The 16,594-nt window shown below is 46.0% G+C and overlaps 1 protein-coding gene across 1 annotated transcript; it reads right to left on the bottom strand.

Annotated features, from left to right (window-relative positions):
- Positions 1-5,688: 5,688 nt before the first annotated feature.
- LOC121046888 lies at positions 5,689-6,850 on the bottom strand. The gene has a single exon (XM_040501585.1). It carries the CDS (start codon positions 6,848-6,850, stop codon positions 5,705-5,707), a length of 1,146 nt encoding a protein of 381 aa, XP_040357519.1. The 3' UTR covers positions 5,689-5,704.
- Between the last annotated feature and the right edge of the window lie 9,744 nt (positions 6,851-16,594).

The following is a 16,594-nucleotide window of genomic DNA, read 5'->3' as shown; positions in this document are numbered from 1 at the left end:
TCGAAGCACTTCTTTTATTTTTGGTATCATGACCACACCACTCTTTGCGGAGAGAGGGAGGTTTCTTCGACTTTCTTGTGACTTGTTGGTATGAGGTTTTCATTGCCCGGAGAAAGTTTTCCGCTCTTTCCCTGCCAAAGAACGAGCTTTCTCGGGACGATTGATGCCCTGCATTCTTTACTTTTTCTATAGATAGCATTTTTGACGAGATGAAATGCACTAACCGAAGCGATCTTCAGTAAGAATCAGACCTTTTAGGATCCCTATCGTTTCATAATGGAAGAGCGCGAATTTTTGCAAGGACAGAGGAAGGAACTGGACGAGCGCCAGTTCCTTCCTCTGTCCTTGCGAAAATTCGCGCTGTTCCATTATGAATCCATACCAACTCGCCCAGTTATCCTGTTTACTTGATCCCTATTGTTTCTTCGAAACGCGTTTTGTGGAAATACGTTTCGTAGACAACTTTTTGAGGACATACATTTCATGGACACACGGTTCGTCGACGCTGTACGTTTTGTGGGCACATGCCGCTGCGACGTTTCGTCGACAACGTATTTCTTCACTAAGCCGCTAAAAGCTAGCGCGCGATTCACTAAGGCGTGCTTAACCAAACCATGCCCCCCTCCCCCCTGTAATCCAGGCGAGACGCAAAATGTTTGTTACGAAAATAGCAGGTTTGTGTGCGACGTAACGTCTCAGGTTTTTCGACGAAGCAAACACGGGAAGCCTTTCGATCAAACGTCGCATGTCGACGAAACAATCTGTAGAAGAAACGTCAGTCGACGGACTGAATGCCACCGGTCAAAAATTTAGATCCGGATCCGCGGATATCCGCATCCGCAGCCCCTGACATCCGCCTCCGATCCGCAGTCCGCCAAAGTCCGTTTAATTTTTATTCGCATCCGCCAGTTAACTGCTGATACCTGCGGATGATCCGCGGATATGCAGGGCTATAACCATGGTTGACATGCTCTCCAGACGGTATTTTTCGCTAAGCAGTGTCTATACGACATTTACGCATGCACGGTGTCACCCGTGTTACTGGGAAATTCAGGTCTGATAAAAAAAAGTGAAATCCTATCATGGCCAGCTTTCCGGGACACGGCGGCCCAGTTCCAGGTTTTACCGCCACGTGGTGTATCAACCTTGAAGGATATGAAAGAACGGGTTTACCGCTGTCTTAACCTTATCTCTTACGTATCTTTCCGTCCTCCTATCCTTTCACTGTTCGAATCTGGCCGCCCCACTCTTGGGGGAAATGCTGCATCACGTGTCAAAGGTGGAACAGAGGAAAGAGCGTTTCCTTATCGCGAACGATTCTCGGGTGAACGTTGAGGCTTGTTCTTCTGGTGCTTATATCAAGCTACATTTACAAATTAAAAGTGCATATTTTCGATCTTATTTACACCTCTGATGTGTATTTCTTTTCCGTTAGTCTCATTTTTAGTGTTGTGCGAATAGTGGTTCGAATCGAATAGCGCTGCGTCATCCATGGCTTTGACGATGCAAGGGAAACCCAAGACGGCCGGTTCCTTCAACAGTGCAGGAGCTAGGGATGGCGCCGCGTTATTCGATTCGAACCACTATTCGCAGACCCCTACTTATTTTACATATACGTACACTGTAAACGACTTAATTTTCGCGGGCTACTGTATACTGTAAACGACTTAATTTTCGCGGGCTCAAATTATAATGTATACTTTACTGTACTGTATACTGTAAACGACTTGATTTTCGCGGGTCACGATCCTTCTAGAACGTGGACGAAGGGGGGCCGAAGCACCCGCCAAGAAGAGGCGACACGCAGCCTGGTTGTGAGGGTGGACGATGACTGACCGGGGCGGCGTGCGCTCCACGGTGTTTATTGGCGCGGTGACCAATGTTGCCCGCCGAGCCTGGCGGCCGTCGGTGGGTGGACTGGAGGGGGCGCTAGATACTGGTGACATCCCTCCCCCCCCCCCCCCCCCCCCCCCCCCGGTTTGTTCTTCTAAAGAAAACAAAATAAATGAATAACCATGCACATGGCTGACACCGACTCGGCGTCTGGCCGTGCCAAGTCCAAGCCGGTCGACGACGAAGCCGGTCGACGACGCCCCGGCGCGTAACGGTCAGGTGGCCTTTGCTGCCGTGTACTCCGCCTGGTCACTGGTGTCGACGGGCCCGGCGCTGCCTGTACCGGTCGCGCTCTATCCGGTGGAGCCGCAGGGACCGGATTTGTGAGTGGCACCGGTCCAACTGGCGCCACAGGAGTGGAGACGCTTGTCGCCTCCGTGCTGGTTGGCGCTCTACTGGCCGCAACTGGTGCTGTCGATGGTCCCCCTGCGGGCTGGTCCTCTGAAGCGACGGCCGAGGGTGCAAGCCAGGTCCCGGAGCGAGGCCTGACATGGTCGGAGTGCCGGTGCCAGGTGGTCCCGTCGGGCATGCGGACGAGCAGCGATGAGGCACTCGCTGGTGAAACCACATGTCCGGCAGACCAGGGTGGGCCAGGACGGAAGTTCCTGGCGTAGACCGACGCTCCCGGCTCCGGCAAAGGCCCGGGACGGCACCCTCGGTCAGCAGCCAGCTTCTGCTTCAGCTGCTTCGGGAGCGCGCGCTCCTGAAGGTCCGGACCGGAGGTCTGAATGCAAGACGTCCAAGGGGGTCTTGACTATCCGGCCCAGCAGAAGCTCGCAGGGGGCACAGCCAGTGATCTCATGGGGTGTGGTCCGGCACTGGAACAGTACCCGGGCCACCTGCGTCCGGAAATTTTCGATCTTATTTACACCTCTGATGTGTTTTTTTTTTTTTTGCGGTGGTCTTATTTTACATATATGATATTTTTTATTTTTTTTTATTTAGAAAATACTGCAGATGGTTTTTCACCATCCAAGCAGGAAAGGGTTACATACGGTTTCAAACAGAGCAGTCAGAACAGTCAACATTTGGGTCATGCACACAATCGGTTACATAAGGTTTCGAACACAACAGTCAAAACAGTCAATATTTGGGGCATGCACACAATCGGAGGGCAGTGAATTCCAGTCGTTAATCGTACGTACAAAGAAGGAGTATTTAAACGTGTTATTTTTAGGAGCATATGGTCTCACGTTTTTTGCGTGATTCAATCTTGCAGAGCGCTGGGGAGGTGGCAAAAGGTATAAGGTTTTGTCCAGGCCGGACTCATTATTGTAGACTTTATAAAAAAAACCCAGCCTAGCAATCTTCCGCCTAGACTCGAGCGATTCGAGTCCGCAATTACGTATCATGTCCGACACTGATGATAGGCGCCTAAAATCGGAAGAAATAAATCGTGCACTGAGGCGCTGGATTCTCTCGACTTTTCCAATATCTTTTATTAAGTACGGGTCCCACACAATGGACGCATATTCTAGCACTGGCCGAATCAAACTTTTATATGCCGAAAGCTTTACCGACGAGTCACATGGTCCCAGCTTCCGTCTTAAGTAACACAACTTTTTGTAAGCCTTTGCGGTTGTACTATCTATATGGGTTTCCCAATTTAATTTTGAATTAAGATGTAGGCCCAGATACTTTACCTCGTTTACAGTTTTTATGCATTTGTCTTTAACGTGGTATGCAAAGCTAAGAGGGTATTTCTTGTGCGTTACTGTGAGAGCGCACGTTTTAGAGTAATTAATAACCATTCGCCACCTCTCACACCATTCGGCAATTTTGCAAAAGTTTTCGTTAAGCGATACTTGATCGCACGTGTTTCTGACAGTTCTATAAACAACGCAGTCGTCAGCAGACATTTTCACGGTCACACTTGTATCAATGTTGTCGGCTATGTCGTTGACATAAACTAAAAATAAGAGAGGTCCAAAGACCAACCCCTGTGGGACGCCAGATAGCACGTCAAGATGTACTGATTGACATCCGTTGATTTCAACAAATTGTACCCTATTTTTTAAGTAAGCAGCGATCCATGTCACAAGGCGAGGAGCAATGCCAACCTGTTGCAATTTTATTAGTAGTAGGTGATGCGGTACCCTGTCAAAGGCCTTGGATAGGTCTAAAAATATTGCATCAATTTGTTCTCTGTTATTAATCGCATGGCCGAAATCGTGTACTACTGAGAGCAGTTGAGTAGTAGTAGACAATCTTTTTCTGAACCCGTGCTGAAAGTTGGTTAATATGTTATGGCTATCTAGAAAAAAACTTATGTGACTGGCGATGACATGTTCTAGCAATTTACAGCAGGTGCTAATTAATGATATCGGTCTGTAATTTTCAGCAAGCAGTTTGCTCCCATCCTTATGTACGGGTACAACTTTTCCACAAAGCCAGTCAGGTGGAAGACATCCCTGATCCAAAGAGGTTTTGAAAATGACATATAAATATTGTGAAATCATCTCTGCGTAACGTTTCAAAAAAGCATTTGGGATGCCATCAGGACCACATGATTTTTTTACATCTAGGTTTAAAAGTAGATGACGTATACCGTGGATGTTCAAGTCTATATCTCGCATTATTGGGAAAAGAGGTACTGAGTCAATAGTTTCTTCAGAAGTGCATCTTGAACTAAAAACACCATGAAAGGTGCTGTTAAACTCGTTCGCAATTTGGTAGGAGTCAGTAACAGCATTTCCATCCACATGAAGCTGTTCAATAGATTTCTTGTTGCCCGACAGGTACCCCCAAAACTTTTGAGGCGCTTCTTTCATAAAGTTTACTAACGTTGTTCCAAAAAAATGATCACGCGCCGTCTTTATTTTTTGTTTCAACGTCTCTGTGAGGGAAGATATGACATCAGCATTTTTACGATTTCCTCTCCGTTTCCTAGATAATGTCCTTTTAAGATGTATTATCTCTCTTGTTATCCAGGGGTTCTGATGTTTCTTTTTTACTATTTTTGGTACATATTTATGAAGGCACTTTCCAGTAATATGTTTAAAGGCATTCCATAATGTTGTAATGTCACCCTCCGTCTCAAAGTCACTGAAGTTCAAATCAAGAGTATCAATAATAGCTTTGTCATCTGCAGCAGCGAAGTTAAAGACAAGTTTACCATCGTGACTCTTTTTACTGGGCAAAAATTAGTCGTAAGGAAAACAAGCTTGTGGTCAGAAATTCCGTCGTAAACGTTAACCTCAGTGTCCTCTGGAAAGTTTCCAACCAAAATTAGGTCCAGTGTGTTATTGCTATTTTGGGAGATACGAGTACCTTCAGTAACAAGCTGACTTAGATTAAAATTGAGCATTAATTCGAGTAGCAAGTGGCAGCTTTTTTCTTCAGTTGAGCCAGGCTGGAAAGTCGACCAGTTAATTGACGGTAGATTAAAATCACCCGCCAGTATGATTTTTTGAATGGGTTTGTATATTTGTTCCATGTGAAGTTGAATGTTCTCTAGAAATGGCTCGGGAGAAGATGGGGGCCTATAGACAACACCTACGAGAGTCGAAAACCCATAATAGTCGATTTGTCACCATACACTTTCATTGTCGGTTATTTCGCTTAAGATGACGCATGAGATTTCCTTTTTTACTATCAAGGCAACTCCCCCTCCTCGAGAGCCACGATCACGTCTGATTATTTTGTGAGTGGGGGGAGTAACTTCGGCATCAAGTATATCTGCTGATAACCATGTTTCCGTGATTGCAATTATCTGCGGATTATATGTAAGTATAATTTCTTCGAGCTGGTGGACTTTATTGACGATACCTCTGGCATTTAGTAGTACAAAACGTAACTGTTTCGATTCAAGTCAGTCGACGTCATTCCGTCGCTCCTGAGAGCGGATGCACTTCAGGCAGTCATTCTGCTCGTCCCATTCATATAGGTCGTCATCAACCCGTAGTTTATCATAGTCCAGCACTACCTTACGTCCTCTGGCTTTGAAGTCCCCAGATTTGGACCAAAGTTTGCTTCTTTTGGCAAGTGTACCCTTACAAAAGTCGTGGTTGATTGAGATTGTAGTTCCTTTTAATTTATTACAATTTTTTAGTACTTTCAGTTTTTCGTTATAGTCAAAGAAGTTTATTATCACAGGCCGCGGTTTGTCTGGTTGTTTTTTTCCTATCCTGTGGACTCTTTCCACCGAGCTAACAGTTACTCCAAGCTTCTGTCCTATTAAGTCCTGGATTATTTGGCTTCTTAATGCTTCGGTGTTTTCACGGTCGGGCTCAGGAAACCCGAAAATGACAAGGTTGCGGCGTCTACTCCTATTTTCTAAGTCGTCGAGGCGCTTTTGTTGGAGCTGGAGGTCATTTCTAAAGGATGTGACTTCCCCCTGCAGTACACGAATCTCTCCCTTGTGCTCCTGTAAAGCTGTCATAACTTCGTTCATCCTAGCGTTCACTGTTGATTCTAGCTTTTCCTGGGAAGCCGCCAGGTTAACAATTCGCGTTTTAAGGTCGTTCTGCGAAGTAAGCATGGCGTTCATCATCACCTTCAGTTCCTCTATCCCTTGAGGCCCAGGGTTTTGCTCGACATCTCCAGATAGAAGGATCAAAATGACACTCCATGCATCCACAATAAGACACTCAATTGTGGCCGGGCACGGCAGGACAACAATACATCTATAATTGCTTCGAAAGCAAGAAGCATGTTTGTCACAAACCTGAACAAAGAAGATAGACGGGCTTAGCGTTGTTGCCATTGCGGTCCCGCCGTGCCCTCCGAGGAATTCCATGGCGCGATCCTCTTTATATGCCTCCACTGGCGGCGCCGTCTTCAAACCGTGATGTGTTGGTGACGTTTCATGGTGCGCTCCGGGGTGTGCGCAGTTGATGCTCACTGCCGGCGGGTTCAAGATGCTGACTTCATTCTTGGGTGGGGTCGGCACGTGGTGAGTCAGAACACACAGCGTGACCTGAACAAAGAAGATAGACGGGCTTAGCGTTGTTGCCATTGCGGTCCCGCCGTGCCCTCTATTGTAAACGACTTAATTTTCGCGGGCTAAAATTTTCGCGAATCGGGCCAAAGCTGAAAATTTGAAATTATTCTAATACTTCACAGTGCACAAAAGACAACACACCATCAAAACATCGATTCGATCTGTCTTGATGGTGTGTTGTCTTTGGTGCGCTGTGAAGCATTGGCAAGATTATTCAACTCACCCAAGCTGAAGTATTGAAATTATTCGCGGGTTCTAATTTTTGCGAATCGAGTGTAGTTTCCGTAGCGTTCACATATCGCCAGAATTGTTTGTGGGGCGTATTTTTCGCGAATTGTAGGCGATTCGCGAAATTCGCGAAAATTAGGTCCTCGCAAAAATTTAGTCGTTTATATATTTTACACCAACTATTTTACCTGGCTATATTTTTTCTTTTACATGTTTCTGTTGCGTGAACTATGTAGGCGTGATTTATCTCGTTTGAGCTCAAGTTATGCATCTTAATTGCTAAAAAAAAAAAGTGAATATAAGGCTTTTAGTGTTAATACATAAGTAAGTAAATACAGATATAAATACAAGACAGTTTGGTATTTTGAGCTACCTAGACGGATTACGTAAGCAACACAGTCAGAATATCTAAAGACGTATTTGTAAAGTGATTTTTACAGGTATTTAAGATTAAAAATCGCAGAGCACAAAACAACAACAACAACAACAGCAAAACAAAATTATTATATTGTTACCCACGGGATATTAACACTAAAATGACTGCTGTATGACAACCAATTGCTGTAGACTGTTCTTGTGTAGCTGGCACCATTCAACGCAAAATTTTACCTATCTAGAAAAAAAAAAAAAAAAAAAGAACCGCAGTCGTATTTGTTAAGACAGCGAGCTGATGTCTATTTCGCGCCCGAAGATTTCATCAAGGAAACTTTTCTTCGCCCGTTTACATTTTGTCGGCGCCGTTACGGAATGCAGTTGTAGTTTGGAGCAGTGTTCTCGGTAATGCTACGGTCCCTGGAACGCGTCTCCGACTGGTCTGTTTACCGGGTCCAAAAAAGTGGTCCCTCAATTTCCGCCTGATGACGTCATAGAAGTGTCATGTTGTCGCCGGTCGCGAACTTGGCGGCGTCCCAATAGCTGTTGTGAATGTGGATGACGCCTGTTCTGCTGCAGGTCGCTCTCCAGCGTGGCAGTCCACGGAAGCTAAAGCAGCCGAAAGTTGGGACGCCTGGAACGCTGTGACGACAGCGACACTCGCGTTCGCCTGTGGTTTTCGCCAGCATTTCTACGACCAACCGCCAGGATCACGACATGCAACAGCATGACACTCCGGCTTCTGTGACGTCATTTGTTGCCACTTGGGTGAGGCGCACCTTTTCCCTTACATTCTCATTGCGCCTTACAAGTTCACAAAGAACTACTTTGATCAAAGCACAAATCGAAATTGCAATCTGGTTTTTATTTTAAAGTGTTGAGATTGTTTAATTCAACATAAGAACCTGGATCATGACCAGACAACACAGGCTGGAAACTTCTCAGCCTGCAAACTTTGTTTGTAGGTTAACGCTCGCCGAAATGTGAAAAAAAAAAATATGCGCTGTCCAGCGGGATATTTTTTTTGTAAGTTGTCGTAGTCGCTATTTAATAAAATAATAACGAGTAGTATACTTCGACGCAGCTGACGCTAAGAGCTGATGAGACTAATCGGATAGCATCAAAACAGCACCGTCATGGTGTTCGTCCTGTTTCTCTTCGTCTCCTATCATCACTGAACCAATCATGAACAGAAAAGTCCCGGTGACTTAAGCCATAGCCTCCTCTATAGACCGACACGCGGAGCGGCTCTGTTTACCAACACGGCCGGAAGGCCGCGCATGCGCGGTAGCTATGTGGGCAAAAGCGACCCGGCTGTCCGTGTTTTCGCCATTGCGTTGTGTGGCGTGCGCTCGTTGTTGACGTTGTATGGACGCTTCTAGCTTTATTTGTGAGTCTTATTTTCTTGCAACGTGTGTCGTATGCTATGCCCGACTGTTTGAGCTCGCTACCCGAGCCTGAACGGCGGCGGAATTCAAATAAACTGTGCGTGGACGGCGTTGCATACGAGGATCCGTACGCCGTAAAAAAGGCCTGCCGGGCTTCCGACGTGAACTTGCTGTCACCGAAGTCGACGGCTCACGTCGTCGTTTACTTAGTTTTTTTGCCCAGCCAGTTCACGGCCGACACGAAGCAGGCGTACAAGTCTCTCAAGGCCTACGATTACTTCGATTCGGTTTCCGCACTGCCGGCGGGATCAGCAGACTCTGGGTCTGCGGAAGTGCTTTATTAATGAAATAAGTACACACCGCGTCTTCAAGTAAAAGTATGCTATTCTTCTTACTCTCATGACCACAAGGCATGACAAGCGGTAACGCTTTGTCCGTTCTGCAGTCTTGGCGGTAATACGTTACAAGTAACGGTGTTACCAGGAACGCGTTACTTTTCAGTAACGTAGTAAACTACTCGCTCCTTGTTCGACGGAGTAACAGGTAACGTACTTACGTTACTATTTCAAGTAGCGTAGTTTCGTTACCTCGTTACTACAATTACACTTTTCCGTGTTTTGGGGCGTCAAGCTCTGTTTTTCTTTCCGTTTTTTCTCATGACTATTTAGCTGAAACCGTAAAAAGAGGTAAAGTAATTATGTTCAGTTTCTGCATGAACATAATGTTTCTTGATATATGAGCTTATGCACACCTTTATCGTCAAAACCGTAAAACGTGTTAAATCATAATTTAAAAAGTAACGCAGAAGTAACGTGCGTTACTTTTTATCGGTAGCGGTAACGCGTTCCTTTTATTTTTAGGCAACTTAGCTCAGTAACGCGTACCTTTAATTTGCAAGTAACGAGTAACGTATTTCGTTACTTTTTTTTCGGTAACGCCTACAACATTGCCGTTCTGCCGCCGATCCCCTTCTGCTTAGTAGCACGGGCGTAGCGAGCCTCCGACGGGCGCTTGGTCGGTGCTTTGTGCGCAAACACTGTGGCAACAAAATCCGGGTGGTCTCGATCAGACGACGGTTTCCCTGCACATAAGCAAGCCTCGGGACGGAGATTGAAATAGAAGCCGCACTTGCCTCCAAGAAAGTGCTTGCCGCACAAACGGTCGTTCGCGCGAGGAGACCATAATTTTCGATCCACGGATATTATCCACCTTCTATGCCTTTCAGAGTCTGCCGGGAACTTCTGGAAACTCATTCCGCGACTTTTCTTGCACATTTGGGTGCAATTAACGGCAGCACAGCTTTGCGGCATGCTGAAATGCCATGACGCCCATGCGAAACGTGAGCTCTTTTGCCCACACCCCCCGACTCCGGCGCGATCGCAGCGCCGCCGCAGCGCCGTGACGTCAAACCCGCGTGTCGGTGTATACGGAGAAAGCCTGGCGCGTCGCGTGGAAAGACGGCCGCCGTAAATGGGAAAGGAGGGGCGGAGAAACGGGAGCGGAGAGATCCTTGCCTGCTAGCGCCACAAAAGAGCGAGCGGCCAAACGCAGAAACAATCTTTTTTTTTTCTTTTCTTGTCGCTATCGTGGAGAGGAGAAACTCAACGTCCACCCTTTCCCGTTTCTCCCTGCGCCCTTTCGAATCGCCGCGCCCGTTTCTCCCGGAGTACAAAAACGACGGTGACGAAAACACAAAAACAAGCGTGGTTCGGGGAGCGGCCGCTCACGACCCAAGCGCTCGCTGTCTAGGTCTGCCCTTTCTGCTCCGCGCTACCATATTGGTCACCGTTCGGCGCGCTCCTCCTCTCCTTTTTCCTGCGGCCGCGCGCTCTGTGGCTCCGTCGTCGATGTGCCAGGCTTTCTCCGTATAGAGGAGGCTATGCTTAAGCTTTTGACGTGGCTTGGTTGGTCCAATTACGTCGTACCGTCGGCTGCGTCGGGGCTTATGCTGAAACGAACTATGGTAATCATCTATCACTTCCTGCTCGCGAATTCGTCGGGCATCAGTTTTTTTTTTTTTTCACTCTGCAGTTTCGTGATAACGCAAAACCATGCTTTGGTTGGGGGCGTACATCGACTGTGAATGCACGAAGACGGTTAAATTATTGTCAACGTATTAACTACTGGTAAGGTATAACTAGGGTTCGTAGTTTTCGGTTTAAACCGATAAAAACCGTTAAAAGTACGCCAAATCCATTTTTGTAAATTCGGTTTTAAGCGAAAAAGGTCAGGTTTTAGGTTCGGCCTTTTCGATTTAAACCGATAAAAACCGATAAAAGTATGTCTAATTCATTTTCTAAAATTCAGTTTTAACTGGAAAAGGTCACTTTGACCTTCCAGTCGTACCGCAGAGCCTTGGCGAAAAAGTGGAACGACAGTGTCTATCGAAACTTGTCCGAATGTATGGGATACGCGGATGCCATCACGACGTTTTGGATTAATGTGCGCATCATCGCACATTAAACCAGAACGTGAAGTCCGAAATCCTCCACGACTTCGCCATGTACGAGCGTGTTTTCAAACTCGTGAGAAAAACTGACTTGATGCAAGCTCTGCATGTTGTGTTGTGCTTCAAAACGTCGCACCGTGTCTCTTTTGGCGGTCACAATTGGTTGATTGGCCGATTTTGGCTCAGGCAGCGCTTCACCTCCTCAGCCGGCAACTGTTCAGTGTTAAGGTTAGGAGGGCATTCTCGAAGCTCAGGGTCTTATTAACGCGCAAGAAAGGGTGCGGATCAACGAGGAGAACCTGGGAAAGTACGTGTGCGTGTACTATAATAAGATCACGTAATCCTGATGTACAAAAGGTGAAGTTCCGTGTTATTTCGGCATAGGCTTTGTATCTGACTTGCTTGTACTTCTGTTGTTGTTTTCTTGTTTCTTTTACAGTCGCACATATTTGCCAAATGAAGTGTCCGTTTATGTTTCAATGTATCTGTGCCGTTATTCTTTGAGTGATCACAGTTACCACGGCTAGAAGGACAATCTTATTCTGTGTCCGTTGGTGTTCATTTTATATTCACCGAAAAAAGCCGATAAACTTTTGCGAGCATAAATATACGCCGAAAAAAACCAAAAATTTATTTTTAAAATAAACACCGAAAAAAGTACGCTGAATTTTGAAAAAATAGAAACCGAAAACGCTGAACCCTAGGTATTACCAACAAAATATATGTGATTATTTGTCTAAGAGTGTGGTGAGGAGTGCGTCTGTTTCATTTATGAGATATTATGTCGCGTCGTGCAGGTCTGTTTTTCTTTAGTCCGACTCAGAACAATTTACGGCATGAACGTGTAGAGACACAAGAATTGGCCGACCGACTGGGACGATAAAAACTGCATTTATGGAATCGCCCGTGGTCTCGCAGTCGGTGCTCGTAGCTCGAGCGCGGCGAGCCCGAGCTCTTGCGCCAGCATGGTTCTCCCGGCATATGAATCATAAAAGGCACGCTACAATAGACCCTTTCCGGAATTCAGTGCCATCTGGTGACTCAAATGGCAGTTTATCTTTTACTATACTAATGGCGGCAATGAACCTGTGGTCTGCAGTACTTTATGGGGCACCGTATCTTTTAAAGGTCAACGGTAAACGAGAATGTGCACTTCACTACAATTATTTTTCAACCTCTTTTAATGTCGATGGTGAAACAAACGCAGCCAGTCGGAACGAAGCGCCAATCCACATAGACGCCTTGAAAGAGTTCTATACATCAAGGGGCTTTGTAGCCAAGTGAGTACTACTAACCGATTGACTGGGACTGATTTAGAAATGAACGCTTACGCAGCTCTTGCATCCAATTCCTGCTTCACGCCGCGTTAACATCTAGAATGTATAGGCCTCGAATCATCTGCTTAGGAGCATCTTCAACTTCTTCCTTCACCAGTAAACAGAAGGCCGCCATTAGTATAGCGCATATGCCGTTTTCAGATGATGATGATAGTCATAAAAGTGGCCAGACTGAATTCCGGAAAGGGTCTATTGGACTCTACAATTGGGGACCCGGACGTGATACGCCGCTATGGCTCTCGAGAACACCACTACCACAAATGTCGCCGCCGTCACGTTTCGACTTCCGAAATTTTGGCCAGCGGACCCTCTAGTATGGTTCAGGCAAGTGGAATCGCAGTTCGTCACCGCTCGGATCACCAGCCAAGCTACGAAATTCCATCACGTCGTAGATTCGAGATTTAATCATCTCGCCTCCAGACGATCATCCTTTTAACAAGCTTCGCTCGAAACTGATCAAACGAACATCCGCATCGGACCAAAGACGGCTCCAGCAACTAATAACATCCGAAGAGCTCGGGGACCGAGCGCCCTCCCGGCTTCTTCGACGACTGCAGCAGTTGGTGGGTGATAGATTGCCAACTTTTGATACCTCCCTTCTGCGAGAGCTTTTCCTTCAACGGCTACCATCAAACGTACGCACGGTATTCGTATTCGTCTCCTAGCCGTCCACGCCAGAACAACGAAGCTTTGTGCTGGTATCAAAAGGACTTTCGGTGACGACGCTCGGCCATGTCACCAACCTTGCTTGGCGTCGGGAAACGAACTTGTCCACCACTAGAGGCATCTAGTGGTGGCAACTTACAACCCAGTCGCCTGTTTTAAATCGTCGATTGTAATACAGGATTACGCTTCCTTATCGACAGAGGGGCTGAGGTGAGTGTTCTACCAGTGTCATTTGACCCCTCAAAACGGAGGAAGAAAACTCCTCACATTTTACAAGCTGCTAATAAATCATCGATTGCGACTTACGGAGAACAATCCCTGGCGCTGGACATCGGCCTTCGAAGAACATTCCGTTGGATATTTTTAGGTGCAGACGTTTCGTACCCCATATGAGGTGCAGATTTTCTTCGGCGTTTCGATCTGCTCGTGGATATGCACAGCAAACGTCTTCTGGATAATACCACCAATCTAGCCGTTAATGCAATCATATGTAGAAGCTATCGCCAATTTTCCTCCGCCGTCGAACATTCGCAAACTTCGGGAATTCCCCGGTCTAATTAATTTCTACCGACGATGTATTCCAAAATATGCTCACACCCTTCATCCTTTAACTAACCTTCTGCAAAGCAACACAAAGGGCTCCACACCGTTGGTGTGGACAGAACAAACTTCCCATGCTTTCAAACAAATCAAGGAAGACCTCACATCAGCTACAATCCTGCTTCATCCCTATCACGTCCGGGTCGCCAATTGTAGAGACACAAGAAATGGCCGACCGACTGGTACGATAAAAAAATGAAAGTCGTTTACAACTCCCTGTAACGCTTAATTAGACCGCAGCTCTTGAGAAGGAGGAGGGGAAGGGTGCTGAGGAGAAGATATATCCTTCCTCCCTCCTCCTCACGTCCTCATCCTGTCTGTTACTCGTCCCTCCGAGCGGCGTCGCCGTCGTCCCACGAGGGTTACGTGACCTCACGGGGGTCATGTGACGTCACCGAGGTCACGTGACCGCACCGAGGTCACGTGACCCCTACGAGGTAACGTGACTATGATGATGACGTCATCAGTGATTTTATCGATGACGTCATTATTGACGATGCCGATGACGTCATCAGTGACGATGACGATGCGGATGCGGATGACATCAGCAGTGACGTCACTGATTACGTAATGAGTGACGATGCCGATGACGATGATGTCATCAGTAACGTCACTGATGACATCATCAGTGACGATGCCGATGACGTCATCAGTGACGTCACTGATGATGTCATCGGTGACGATGACGGTGCCGATGATGTCCCTGATGACGTCATCAGTGATGTCAAATGTCCCATAATGCACCGCACGGTTACGCCGACGCCGCTCAAGCTGGAAACGGGCGCCTATGAGCTGCGCTCTAAAACTGCATTTATAGAATCGCCCGTGGTCTCGCAGTCGGTGCTCGTAGCTCGAGCGCGGGAAGGCCAAGCTCTTGTGCTAGCATGGTTGTCCCGGCATATGAATCATAAAAGGCATGCTACAAACGTATTCGTTTCTAAGTTTCTCCACGTAAACCGTTCTGGCAAGACTTTCTATGTTTTTAGTCTTCGGGTTGTTTTTGTAGATTTTATTTTTACGGTGGCTGGCCTCGTAATGAAGTCCTTTCTATGAATAAAAACATAAAGAGTCAACAAGAACAAAAACGAGGCGGTGCACGCGAGCGAAGCTCACGCGAACTCGCATGAGCTAAATCAGCAGATATAACTCAAACAATTGGCACAGCACCACTGGATACTTGATAGCGTCAATTTATTCGCATACGCAGAAATAAGCGTCACAACATTCTATAAAAAATTGATCGGCATGCCAGCATGCCAAGGTGTCCAAAAACACACTTTCTAGAAAAGAAATTTTAAAATCGTCCTAATTGTGCTTTTAAAGAGAAATAATATCGCAAAAACGTTTTACTTTCTAGGGTCTCTGCCAAATTTCATGAGGAAGATATGCGCTCCTCGCATACAATAAAAGCAATATGTTTTCAAGTTCAGCTCCTCTTATCCTGGGAACCAGGCCATAACTCGCAAAGTTCCCTGGAATTATAAGACCGGTTCACACATGCAGCGGAGCGCAACAAGCATAGCGCTGACCTCGTGCTAAGCACGTGCCGACGGGAGCGTTCACCAGCTTTGTATCGCACCGTCAAAACTGTTGCTCATGGCATACGATAAGTACCTGACGGCACGTGAGCAGCGTTACATCAGCGCTTCGCTGCATGTGAGAACCGGCCTATATAGTACAGCTACTGGTGTACACACGTTACTAAAGATAAGCCGACTAGGATGTTTGCTGCAGGTTCCCTTCGAAGGCGTACATCGCAAAACTTGGGAGCTTGCTATCTTGGCAACAACTCTTCATCTCGCGAAGTTCCCCGGAAATCATGCAGTACACGTTCTAAAGTGTCTATTTAGGTTTGTTTAAGTCGTGTAGGTTGTTTCTTGCCAGTTCCCAAGAAGGGGCACTTGCCCAAAATATGCGCCGTTCACTACTTCGGCCATTGATATTCTCAAAGTAACTGAATTCAACACATTAAATATTAACAACCAAGTCGTAACTTCAAAAACTTCAACAGAATTTAATAGTACTATCACTAGGATGCATTATTTTATCTGTCGAAGGCTATTCCTCGCTTTGGCCGTGCGAAATGCAATACTTTTGGAAAAAAAACAAAAAAAACGAAGCTTGTGACTAATAAAAAGCTTGTATATTTTTGCATCTTCGGCATTGTTATATTTTGTGCCCAAGAAGCGTTCTAGAACTCAAACAAGTTTCAAATAATGTTGTCGTGATACGTGTCATTTTTAAGCATGTAAACACGAGAATGTAAAGTGGCTTTTCTCTAGGATATGCAAATCTGCAGGGAAGGCAATACGTCGAGCGAGTTGGCGATGTAATGAACTCTCCCAGGAAAACCAGGATAATATATTTATAACATACTATTTTTTTAGCATACCCGTCCTACTACATTATCCGGGAACTTTGGGAAATTCAACGCTTTTCAGTCATAAAATTAATTGAATTAACAGGAGAAACGTACAATTTTATTAGAGCCAATTACGTGTTTCATCCAAGGAACCGAGAAAAACAATTGTATGGGGCTGATATTTCTCCTCGCTTAGTATATTTTAACAATTTAAGTAATAGTTTGGAAACTTTACATTATTCAATTTGGATCACGTAGATTCTATTGTTATTTGGCCGATTATGCCACTTCAGCCGCGAGATGGTGCAACTAGTTTTTGTTTGGGAATCTTGGGGTTATTTTAATATTGTGGAAACA

The sequence above is a fragment of the Ixodes scapularis genome, unplaced genomic scaffold (assembly GCF_016920785.2).
Source record: "Ixodes scapularis isolate PalLabHiFi unplaced genomic scaffold, ASM1692078v2 PGA_scaffold7__128_contigs__length_106722199, whole genome shotgun sequence".
Classification (NCBI taxonomy): domain Eukaryota; kingdom Metazoa; phylum Arthropoda; class Arachnida; order Ixodida; family Ixodidae; genus Ixodes; species Ixodes scapularis.
Note: the sequence above shows the minus strand (reverse complement) of the source record. Positions and strands in the feature narration are given on the sequence as shown.